This window comes from Lathyrus oleraceus, chromosome 6 (assembly GCF_024323335.1).
Source record: "Lathyrus oleraceus cultivar Zhongwan6 chromosome 6, CAAS_Psat_ZW6_1.0, whole genome shotgun sequence".
Classification (NCBI taxonomy): Eukaryota; Viridiplantae; Streptophyta; class Magnoliopsida; order Fabales; family Fabaceae; genus Lathyrus; species Lathyrus oleraceus.
In genome coordinates, this window is record NC_066584.1 from 169,244,253 (window position 1) to 169,256,903 (window position 12,651).

General features: G+C 41.1%; 1 protein-coding gene across 1 annotated transcript; it reads right to left on the reverse strand.

The window, feature by feature from the left end:
• Positions 1 to 10,438: 10,438 nt before the first annotated feature.
• Positions 10,439 to 11,947, reverse strand: LOC127094579 (uncharacterized). Its single transcript, XM_051033399.1, has 2 exons — positions 11,666 to 11,947; positions 10,439 to 11,578 (listed from the first exon to the last, which is right to left on the reverse strand). The coding sequence occupies exons 1-2, from the start codon at positions 11,945 to 11,947 to the stop codon at positions 10,439 to 10,441; spliced, it is 1,422 nt and encodes a 473-aa protein (XP_050889356.1).
• Between the last annotated feature and the right edge of the window lie 704 nt (positions 11,948 to 12,651).

Below are 12,651 nucleotides of genomic sequence, written 5' to 3' on the forward strand. Positions count from 1 at the left end.
TGGTTTCTCCCCACATAGTCAATGATGCAGATGAGGACAAGGCTGATAGCGACTGTGACTTAGATAGCTGGATTCGCCAGTGTGTCCCGGGAGAAAAGCTCGACAATTGGTCGTCTGAAAAAATCGTCCGGGTTACTCTACTGAAAGAGTGATTTTTATTGTTTTCCTTTATTACATGCATAATAAAGTCTTACACTTTGCCCAAGGTGTAACGGCTCATTTGTAGGGCCATCCATTTAGTTACATTTCACAATTATTTTTATCGTCAATAAATGACGGCTTTTGCAAACAATTTTGTGTTCTCTTTCTTTCAGTTTTTTTCTACTTTTACAAAAAAAATGGCAATGTTTCTTTTTTTGTTTTTTCTTTCTTTCCAAAAAAAAAATCTCTCATTCTAAGGTAAAGCATGATCCTCCATCATGCAGAGCTGACCACCCGGATCTCACTACTAACGACACTGCTATGGCCAAGTATGACTTCGACAATCCTATCTATTAAGCCGAATAAGGGGTTGAGGAAGATTGTGAATTGCCTGAAGGGTTAGCCAGATTGTTGAAACAGGAGGACCGAGCTATTACACCTTATCATGAGGTGATTGAGACCTTCAACATCGGTACCGCAGACGACAAGAAAGAGATCAAGATCGGGGCAAGTCTACAGGCCGAGAGGAAAGACCGTTGATCATGTACTTGATTGTGTTAGAAAGGTCAATGGGTTGTGTGCTCGGTCAACATGACGAGTCAGGTCGAAAAGAGCATGCAATATACTACCTTAGCAAAAGTTTACCGACTGTGAACAAAGATACTCATTGCTCGAGAAAACATGCCGCGCTTTGGCATGGGCTGCTCGCCGACTAAGACAGTATATGTTGACTCACATGACTCTATTGATATCAAAAAGGGATCCAGTCAAGTATATTTTTGAAAAGCCAGCACTTACCGGAAAGGTTACTAGGTGACAAATGATACTGACAGAGTATGACATCCAATACACTTAACAAAAAGCCATCAAGGGAAGTGTCTTGTCAGACTATCTTGCAGAGAAACCGATTGATGATTACCAACCTATGAGGTTTGACTTTCCTGACGAGGACATCATGTTTCTCAAATCGAAATATTGAGAGGAACCACTCCCGGAGGAGGGGCCTGACCCTGAATCCAAATGGGTTATGATGTTTGATGGGGCGGTCCACGTCAATGGTCGCGGAGTTGGTGTAGTGTTGATCACACCGGAAGGGGGTTCATATGTCATTTGGTGCCAGAATAACTTTTCCCTGCACCAACAATGAAGCCGAATACGAAGCTTGTATCCTAAGACTTGAGGAAGCCGTCAATATACAGATTAAAACCCTGGATGTATACGGGGATTCAGCTTTGGTCATCAATCAAACCAACGGGAAATGGTGCTATGCTGGAACTACATACCCAGAATTGACGTATCTCGGTCAGAGACGAATGAAGAAAGCATTTGGTCAGAAAGTGCGCCCTCGGGGGTATCAAGTCGGTGAATTGGTACTCAAAAGATTTCTTCCTCCCAACACAGATCACAGGGGCAAATGGACACCGAACTATGAGGGTCCGTACGTGGTTAAAAGGATTTTCTATGGCAGAGCTTTGATGCTAACAACCATGGATGGCGAAGGATTCCCGTCCCCTATTAACTCAGACGCAGTTAAAAAAAAATACTTCGCATAAAATAGACCCGCTGGACGATAAAAAGAATAGTCCAGGCAAAAAAAGGGCATCCCGACGAACCAAAAAAAAAAGAATAAAGAGGTTTGGGCAAAAATTAGGGATATAAAAAAGAGTACACCCAGTGAGTCGAAAACCCAAATGGGCGGCTCAGGCAAAAATGGGTATCCCGGTGGATTGAAAACCCGAAAAGGGAATAAGCGAATGACTGTGATCTGAGTTCATCAGTGTTATATCACCGTTTCATTCAATACGGCAATCTTCGAAGGTAAAAGATCGACTAATCATCCACTTCAGAAAGCAAGATGAGCAGAGCGTCTTGAGGACATACGAGCCATAGTAGAGTCGAAACTCGGTGGGACCCCATTTCCACATTGCCATTAGGATAGTTTCTATTGTTCAATTTATAGCGATCGCCTCTTTCCAGGGAACAGCTTCCTGATACCCTCGCCTATTCCTGGAACAAATTTTCTCCCCAGTAAGAGTCGAATAATTCAGTTAAAGAGCCTCTTTATTTTTCATTTATCAGTTTGTTTGCAAAAATGTACGAATTTTTGATAAAACATATTGCATATGAACATAATGGTGGCTTTTTGCAGATGATTTGCACAGGAAAACATTTAAAATTGCTTTGAATGTGCTTAATCCCGGACGGTGAATTCAAACCGAGTAATTCCCCCGAGGCATACGTGTATTTTTGGTTGCAGGTCACAGGAACCGGATGCCAAGTCATAAATCCTCATCCGCAAGCGGTTGACAAAGTCTCTCCTCAGCAGAGCATGTTCCCCAGCAGAGTTGACAGTATCTAGACTATATATCCGCAGCGGAGTTGACAGTGTCAGACTGTATCTTCCTAGCAACAGCGGAGTGGTTGCATAACCAACAGATGAGAGGGTGGTGTTCCCAGTGTTCATCTCATTCCCCAACAGATTATTTTTAACAGATTTCTTAATCCCCAGCTTGAGGGCGATTAGCAAGTTCATATCCCCAGCAAAGGTCGTTTCCTACGACATTTCCCCAGGAAGTGTTTTCCCCACAGACTCACCTCACAGAGCCTCGCCGAACAAAGTTTCCGTAGTTGATACTCCCCCCGCAAGGTCAACTTTTCAAGCGGCCGATTTATTTTTGGTGGCTAATTGGTCCCGGTAGATGGATCATTCCCCACAGAGCATTCAAGGATTGATACATCGATTTGTTCCCTACCGGAGTTTGCTTCCCCAAGCAGATTTCTTTTTACACCATGCATAACATTTGCATTTGCATGCATATCATATCAAGCATACACATAAGCTGATAAACAGGTTCTTCCAAGCAGACTGAAGAATTACTTTACAACCAAGGTCATGAGATCCAGCCAGAGGATCAAGCGTGAGTGATCCAGCCTGAGGGTCATTTCGAAGATTCAGCCTGAGAATCGTTTTCCAGTGATCCGGCCTGAGGGTCATTTCGAAGATTCAGCCTGAGAATAGTTTTCCAGTGATCCAGCCTGAGGGTCCTTTCGAAGATTCAGTCTGAGAATCGTGTTCCAGTAAGCCAGCCTAAGGCTCAATTTGAAGATTCCCCAGTGAAGTCGCCTACAAGCTTTATTTCCCCAGCAAGCCCAATTGAGGAGTCGTTACAACATGTTCTAGCCCGAAGAATATGTACGAAGCCCAAAAGTGGAATATTCTCGAAGCTGCATATCTAATATGAAGGTTGGGTGTAGATGTCAAAAGAGGGTCAACCAGCGCATGCCTCAGATGCGGGATCCTAATGATGGGAATTTATCATCAAAACAATCCAGATCTAGCCAGAAGATCAATGTCAGGTCTAGCCCGAAGACCGAAAAATAGATAGATTCAGCCAGAGAATCAAAGAAAATAGATTCAGCTAGAGAATCGAAACAATTCAGATCTAGCCAGAAGATCGAAGAAGATCTAGCCAGAAGATCGAAGTCAGGTCTAGCCCGAAGACCGGAAATAGATTCAGCCAGAGAATCGAAACAATTCAGATCTAGCCAAAAGATCGAAGTAGATTCAGCTAGAGAATCAAAGGAAATAAATTCAGCCAGAGAATCGAAACGAAGGAGATCTAGCCAGAAGATCGAAGAAGATCTAGCCAGAAGATCAAAATCGTATCCGGCCCGAGGATCAAAATTAATATCCAACCAGAGGATTAAATTGAGTATAGGTTCAGCCAGAGGATCGAAACTCCAGATTAAGCCAGAAGACTGATTCAGATCCAGTCAGAGGATCGGAAGAAAGATAAACAACGCGGTGTATTTCCGCGTTTTTGTGGTGTTCTCGGAGCGCAAATTTTTGGTCTGTCTTCGGTATTCAATCACAGCTCACCCCGTTTGTCTGATAAGTTGTTCGCTTTCATCCTACTCGGGTTAGCTGATGATTGAATAGGGGCAACTGTAACACCCCAAAATTTGCCCTCCTCATTCATGCATTCATTTAGCATTTCATATTGCATTTCATCATGTCAATCAGAATTAGATCCAAGAAATTTAAAAAAATAATAATAAAAAAAAAAAAAAAAAACAACGAAAAAAAAAAATTTACAAAAAATAAATAAATAAATAAAAATAATAATAAAAAAATAAATAAAATATAATAGAAAAACTTGGACTTGGACCTCTCTCATTTGAGCCCACAAAGCCATGAAAATCAGGATATAAAAGAGGTAGATCAGACAGAAAAAGGAAGAGAAGCAAAATACTCTGAGGTTTCCTTGAAACAAAACCCTTGACAAAACCTGGAGAGAAACCTGACAGAGAACTCAGAGCAACCCCCAGGCAGCTCTGAAAAATTCAATCTGACTCACACACTTTCATCTCACGCAAACCCTAACATTGCCTTGCAAACCCAGCCATGCCATTTGATTTCAACCGGTCTCTCCCATCAGGTTTGCCTCATTCCCATAATTTTATGCTCTTAATTTGGATCATCTGAATGTATGAGGTATAATGGATGAATTTCATTATGTTTTTGCCCACGGGTTTAATTATGCATGAATGGGTGAAACCTATGCCTTGAATGTTTAATCACATCATTTCTGAAATGTATGCCACAGGGTTTGAGGTTTCTGAAACCATACTGTTATCCATGAAAAAAATGCTTATCGTGTTTCACTAACCCTTTTGTTGAGTTTTTGTGAGGGCTCACAGACTCTTGCAGAGATGGTTTGCATGGTTTTCCCACTTTATTTGTGGGATACCCCCTGGAGGTTCATTCCGATTACCTGTACTGACTCACCTTTCTTTGATGGCATCAGCTTGGGAGATCCCTGGGTTTCTTACTCCTTTAATTGCTGTTACTTCGGATCTTTATCCGTGCGGTACTTTTACCTCTTTTCCGCATTTTATCGCTTTCTTAGCTGGAAGACCTCGATAGGAGGCATTTGTTTTCTTTTGTTTATTTACTTCTGAGCCCCTTGTTGGCACATTTACTTTATACATGTTTGTTTTGTATGTGTTCGTATCCCGGCAGGTAGCGCGGTTCCTTCGTCAAGGACTGCCTTTTTGCCCTTGAGCATCCCAAACCCTAAAACCCAAAGCAACACGTTAACTCCTTCTACTAAAGGCGAGTAAGTCTCCAAAGGTCGAGCATCCGGTAGATTGCGTAGTGACGTCGTTCGTCCAAAACCCAATCCATAACCCCATAGTTAGCCGAACTACGTTTTGCTCTGATTCTCAGGCCAGATGAGATACGTAGGCATAAGACGCGATGTCTTAGCGAGCACAATTACCCTTAACCCCTAGGTAGCCGAGCTACGAAGACTCTGATTCTCATATTCAGATGAGATACGTATGTAGTGGATGCGACATCCACGCGAGTCATTTTCATTTAACCCCCTTTTTTTAGTAAATAACACATTAGATAAACCCACACCCTTTAGACAAGAACTACAAAAGTGGATCCCGTAGAGTACTACGGATGCGTAGGGGTGCTAATACATTCCCTTCGCATAACCGACTCCCGAACCCAAGATTTGGTTGCAAGACCCCGTCTTATCCTTTCCTTTTTCAGGTTTACTTCGAGCGTTTCCTTTCCCTCCTTTGGGATGAATAACGCACGGTGGCGACTCTTCTGTCATTTTCTTTCGCCGGTTGTTTTTTCGCGCACTGTATTTTTCAGGTTGCGACACTGTGTTACCGTTTATTTTGGTATTCAGGCTAACATTCCTTGTTTCGGTGTTCAGACCGACTCTCACCGTACCAGACGGATTCTTTTTCAAGACCACCTCTTGGCCGATTCTGACAGGCATTGTTACTTCATTTTTTTTCACTTCAGTGTAAATTTTCAGGCTTTTATCGTATTCAATCACTTGATACCTCGAAAGTGTGAAAGCCGTTGCTATCTTCCTTTCGGGTTCCCAGTTGATTGAATAGGGGCAGCTGTAATACCCCAAAATTTACCCTTCATTTTTCCTGGAAGCATGGGATTGTGTTTTACACTTCATTAGCATCATATTAGGTCATACTCATTGCATACTGCATTAGTGACATGGAGATCAGGTTTTGACCGATCACTCCTTAACAGAAGGAGCCCACACAAAGCAAGATTGAGAATTGGACTTCATTTTCTAAGTATACAAGTCTCAAGGGTCTCAGGGGGTTCCAAGTATCTTATTATGGTCCTCAGTTCATCCGTGAAGGATTCAAAGCTATCCGAGTGTTCATCTGGATTTAATCAGAAATTAGGGTTTCATGGCTACCTGCAACAGACAATGTTTGGTTGGAAGTAGAGGAGCTCATCCATGTCATGATTAGAGAGGCATCTTGGCCTAGGAAGATTCACAATTATCTCAGAAAGATCCATTGGCAATCAGTGCAATCAGTTCCTGATTATTTTGCCCTAAAAATAGGGTTTGGTATAAAATCAGTTTATTTCTGATTCTTTGGGTGAAACTCTTTTCCATGGCCCTCCATATGTCCACAAGGGTCTACATACAAAAAATCAACTCTTTATTTGAGTTAGAAGTGCTTCAATTGATCAATGGAATCGGGAATTAGACAGTTTGCGAAAAGTCAACTGTGGGGCCAGAAAAGTCAACTCCTGACATTTTGAGAGTGGATTCTCAAAATCCATGCCTAGGGGATCCTACATGTGAAATTCAATCAAGGTTGGATCATGGATTCATCATTTAATCAGGAATTGGCAAAGTTACTTAATTTGGAAATAGTTGACTTTCCATTTAGGGCAAGTTTTCATGATTGTTGCGCTCACTTTAAGCCCATTTTGCATCAAGATAAAAGCTCCATTTGAAAACTTCTCCAACATGAAAGTTGTTCCTCTTGTTCCAAGATTTCTATAGATATAAAGTTTGCTCCATTTGGATTAGAATTGAGAAAGTTATGCTTAGTCAAAGTGAGACATTTGTTTTAGGACGCTTAGAAAAATTTCTAAGTCCAAAATCTTCAACATTTGTCAAGACTTCTTGGCCAGTTTTCTTGCACTTCAAGGCATTATTTGAAAATACTTTCTTCACAACAATTCTACCTTGCCATGTCCTCTTTCAAATACATTTAGAATCATCTCTTTTGGATCCATGGTTTGAGAGATACATTCATTTAAGGTGGGCACCATGACTTGATTTTCTAGGCAGATTTTGGGCCTGGCTGGCCCAATCAGATTTTCTAAGCATGCTGCACAAACCAGACACGTTTTTTACCTCTTTTGGCCATGCATTGGACGTCCATTCACTTAAGTTTGGCCCAAAATAACAACATTTTACACCTCACTTCACACTTTTATTCTTATGGATAAATCACTTATTAAAAAGCCCATGAGAACACCTAATCCACCCTATTTAAGAAGCTGAAACCCTTACCCTAAAGGAGCATTGGAATTTCGTGGCAAGGAGGCAAAGCTTCATCACATACTAGATTCCATTCCACTTCTATTTTCCATTAGGTAATCATCTATTCCATTAATCCTTCCATTTTCATATTTCTATTTCTTATTTAAAATATTTTCTTCGTCCATAAAATTACCCAAAAATATTTTTCACTTTTCTTAACGTTTTACTTAATTTTATATAATTTTTATTTTCGTATTTTTTTAATATTAGTATTTTATTTTAATTATTTATTCTAAATGGTCCATTTTAACACACTTTTTTTATTGATTTTATTTTTATGACTTAAAATTATTGTTAGCATTTGATTTTTGGGATGAAGGTGGACCACTGTCACATGGTCAACCTGACCTTTTCTTGGAATTTTATTTCACATTTTCAATTTATTTTAGATTTATTTTTTGACCTAGCTTGGTTGGTTGACTTTTAATTTGACTTCTGTATTATTTTAATTAATTCACGTACCAATTTTCATTATTTTTAAAATCTCTTTGGGGGATAATGATGTCCTGACCCCACCTTATTCAGTTTAAGTTTTCATAATTTTCTTGATTAATTTACTATTTATTCTTGATTTATTTCTAACCTAGTCTTATTAATTCACTTTTGGTTTGACATATGTTTTGTTTTAATTAATTCACGTGCCAATTTTCATTATTTTTAAAAATCTTTTTGGGGGATGATGATGTCCTGACCCCACCTTATTTAGTTTAATTTTTCATAATTTTCTTGATTAATTTGCTATTTATTTATTATTTTTTAACTTGACTTGAATTTTCAGTTGACTTCTTTATGATCGATGTTTGACTTAAGGATTGCTTATGTCAATTGAAGAGATCTTTTGATCCTCCCTTATTCATCTCATATGCCATGTATTAGAGGCCTTTTACCTTGATTTTATTTGGTCCTTACCTCATTTCCTGATTAAATTATTCATTGGACCCTTCGTGTGTATATTTTCATCTGTTTGATTCATCTGTTATCTTTTATACTTGTTTCTCTCATTCATGCTCTCTATTGCTTGATTATTTAACATGTTTATACTCCCATGCATTGTTTAAATGCTCCATTATTTGATTCTTTGGTTTGATTATATATTGTCTATTTATCCGATCTGATTGATAACTGTTGCCTACTTGTATGATGTATGAAGCATATATTCTTATTATTTGTTTGCCATGAACAATCCCCATTCATAACAAATGTACCCCTCTACCATAAAGTGTATAATATTTATTTCTTTATTTCTTTAGTCACCTGTTAATACAAGAATTAAAACGAACATCCGATAATCATTTCAAAATAAGATCAAAAGCTCGATCCAACATCGAGTAATCATTTTCAAAACTTAACAAAACTAGCACGCATTCATCCATCCTCTTGTAAGTCGATTGCCTCAGGCATCGCCATCTACCTGTAAGTCGATTGCCTCCGGCATCGCCATCTACCCTTATCCGTAACTCCTCTCCGTGCTCCATCCGTCGACTCTTGTTTCGTTTAGGTAGCACCCATTAGGTAGAACCCTTTGTATGATAACATAGGTAGAATTCCCTTATTCTTTGCATGCTAACATTAGGTAGATGTTCCCCTTTGTAAATCCTAACACATAGGTCCATATTGCATGACAACTCTAGAGCAGAGCTTCCCCACTTTTAGACCTTCCGAGCGTCTCCGATCTTGTGGCATGTCAGTTCGTTCTATTGCAAAGAGGTAACTGCCTAAGACTCGATTCAGCGAGCTGCGACACCTACTGCTAGGACGTTGAACACACTTCCCACCCTCCTTTGACACAACTTGTGTCCTCTTTTGTAAGTCCATGTTCAGATGGCAATCCTTAACCCCTAGTTAGCCGAGCTATGTTTTGCTCTGATTCTCATTCCAGATGAGATACGTAGGAATAAGACGCGACGTCTTATCGAGCACACCTCTCTTTAACCCATAAGTAGCTGAGCTACGAAGACTTTGATTCTCATACTCATATGAGATACGTAGGCAGTGGATGCGACATCCTTGCGAGTCATTTTCTTTTAACCTTCCTTTTAGTAAATAGTACTTTAGATATACCTACACCCTTTAGACTAGAACAACACTTATGAAAAGGGCTCCCTAGGAGTACCTAGGATGTTTTGGGTGCTTAAAACCTTCCCATTGCATAACCAACCCCCTTACCCAGATCTCTGACATGTTTACTAGTTTTTGATTCGATAAAACTTTTAGGTTTTTGTTCGCTTTCTAACCATTCCTTTGGATAAATAGAAGTGCGGTGGCGACTCGACTTGTATGGTTTACCTTAGATTTAGTTAATATCTCTAATGGTAATGAATACCTCGCTACATCCATACACAATTACCAGCTTGTCACTATCAAGTACTTCAACTTCTGATGCAAAGTAGAAGTGACTGCCCCAGCGGCATGAATCCATGGTCGACCCAACAAACAACCGTAGGCTAGATTGATGTCCATGACTTGAAAAGTAATATCAAACTGGTGTGGCCCAACACAAATCGGCAAATCGACCTCCCCGATTACCTGCCTTTGGGAACCATCGAAAGATCTAACGAATAGTACACTGGCTTTATATAGATTTTGGCAGTACATTAAGCGAGGATCCAGTATCAACAAGGACTCAGGATAAGAGAGAGTTAGTACATGAGAACGAAATATGTAGTGCTTTGTTATGAGCCTTTCCCTCAGGAGGTAACTGTGCTTCATTAAATCCCACATACCTATTGGCGGTGATGTTGGAAACCACGTCGTCAAATTGATCGACCGTAATATCTTGCATCACGTGAGCAACATTTAGAACTTTCAGCAATGCTTTGCGATGAGCCTCAGAACTCAACAGCAAAGACAAAATTGATATTTTGGAAGGCGTCTTATTCAACTATTCAACAATCTTGAAGTCACTTTTTCTGATCATTTTTTAGGAACTCCTGACTTTCCTCAAAGGTGATACTCTTCTTGTGATCATCAGACTGTTCTTTTTCAAACATCGTCCCTTTCCCTTTGGAGACTTCGGCCCCTACAGCTTTGTAATTGTCAATAACTCTCGTCACTACTGGAGTAGTCGCCACGGTCAGAGTGGCGGGTACAGTCGTCTTTGCCTGCGAAGTCGGTGTAGGAGTTGCCTTCTCTTTAGGTGAGACAACTGTGGGTGCTGGAGACACCCTAGGAGTGTATTTAGGAGCGAATACACGGCCACTTCGAGTAATGCCTCCCGCTCCAGCGATATTGACGATCTTTGTATCAGGAATGCATATTTCTTTCCCTCCAAAATATGTTGTAGTCTTATAATTCCAAGGCACTGCCTTGGTGTTCTGATACGGAAATGGAGTTGGGACGCGGAAATGGATAAGATGAATCCTCTTGGGAGGAGCTTCAACCTTCTTTTTTCTGTATACAATAGTTATTGGTTCAATTATTGCCACCTCTTTTTCTACTTGAGCTTTAAAGAACTGTATTAAACCTTGGTCCATTAGTGCCTGCACGCACCCTTTTAACTGCTCGCAACTATCGGGATCACACTCGCATACTGTACAATCTTCATGCACCTCTTCTAAAAACCCAAACTGTTCAAGTTTTTGTACCACAACAGACATCAGAGTCTTCACCTCTTCAACTTTCAGTACGACTTCGGCCTTTACCTCCTCAATCTCGACGTTGACTGACGCGCTATTATGATTCAGCAAAGGTTTGATCTTTACATTCGGTTTTTCTTCGGAGAAGGCCAGGATGTTCTGGTTGATCAAATCTTGAATTTTGCACTTAAGTGCCCAACAATTTTCTGTGGAGTGTCCTATGAATCCAGCATGATACGCACAAGAAGCATTAGGACCGTGGTTGTTGCGGAATGGAGGAGTGGCCACGGGAAATTCCTTTGGTATGATTGCCCCCACATCAACCAGATAGGGGACTAATTCGGAGTACGGCACCGGGATTTTGTCAAACTGGGGGTGGTTCCCAAAAAAATTCCCTCGATTCTGTGCTCGGTTATATTGTTGGTTTGGATTTCTCTGATTGGATGTTGATGGTCGATTGTCTCTCTGCGGTTTATAATGGAAAGGCGGCTATTGGTATTGAGCTGCGGCAATGTACTGGTATGGATAATACGGCATGGGGGCTGTCAGAACTCGATGTCGGGGGCGAGCCTTCGCCATCACAACATTTGCTTCCCCCTCCTTCTTCTTCGTGAAGCCGCAATACGCTCTCTTGTTGACTGACTGTGACACGACCGTGTCTGTTATTTTCCCCGATTTTAGCCCACTCTTAACACGTTCCCCAATTGTGACCATATCGGTGAAATTTGTTGATGGACTGCCAATCATTTTCTCAAAATACAGCCCATGCAGCGTGCCCATAAAGATGTCAACCAACTCATTATCAGATAGTGCTGGTCGAACCCTAGATGCCATTTTGCACCACCGTTGAGCATACTCTTTGAAGGTTTCATTAGACCTTTGTGACTGGTTCTGTAGTTAAAGCCTTGCTGGAGCCATGTCAAGGTAGTATTTGTATTGTTTCAAAAATGCCTCAGAGAGGTCTCTCCATGACCGGATCTTCGAGCGCTCCAAACTCATATACCAATCCAAGGAAGCCCCAGTCAGGCTGTCTTGGAAGCAATGAATCAGGAGGTTGCCGTTATCAATATGCGAAGCCATCTTTCTGCAGTACATAGTGAGATGACTGTGGGGACAACTAAGACCTTTATACTTGGGGAGATCAGGCACTTTGAATTTCTGAGGCAATACCACGTCCGGGACCAAGCAGAGGTCTCGAGCGTCTATCCCAAAAGAAGAGAAGCCCTCAATGGCCCTTATTCAGTCGTCCAGGAGTTGGTAGTCCGCTGGTTTGGCCGGATCAACAACGGGAGGAGCGACCTGACTGGCCGATCGAGAGGCTTCAGGAGCAATTGGCACTGGCATGCTCGGGTTGAACCATATTGGCGGGTAAGAAAAGCCTGGTGGCACAGTCTGAGCAGCAGTGGGAGGTTGAAAGTATTGCATCCCAGGTTGAGCATTGGGAGCCTGAGGTGCCCCTGCCTGCATATACTGGGATGCAGGTTTCATCATCATTGGCACAGTTCCTGCCCCTGGGTACCCAAAAGGGACAAGGATCT

Excerpts from the sequence above, each read along its gene's own strand:
- LOC127094579 (XM_051033399.1), bottom strand. The coding sequence starts at position 11,947 with ATGGCATCTAGGGTTCGACCAGCACTATCTGATAATGAGTTGGTTGAC. Across the intron at positions 11,579-11,665 it reads AGGCTCGCCCCCGACATCGA|AGAGACAATCGACCATCAAC; the intron begins GTTCTGACAGCC and ends TATAAACCGCAG.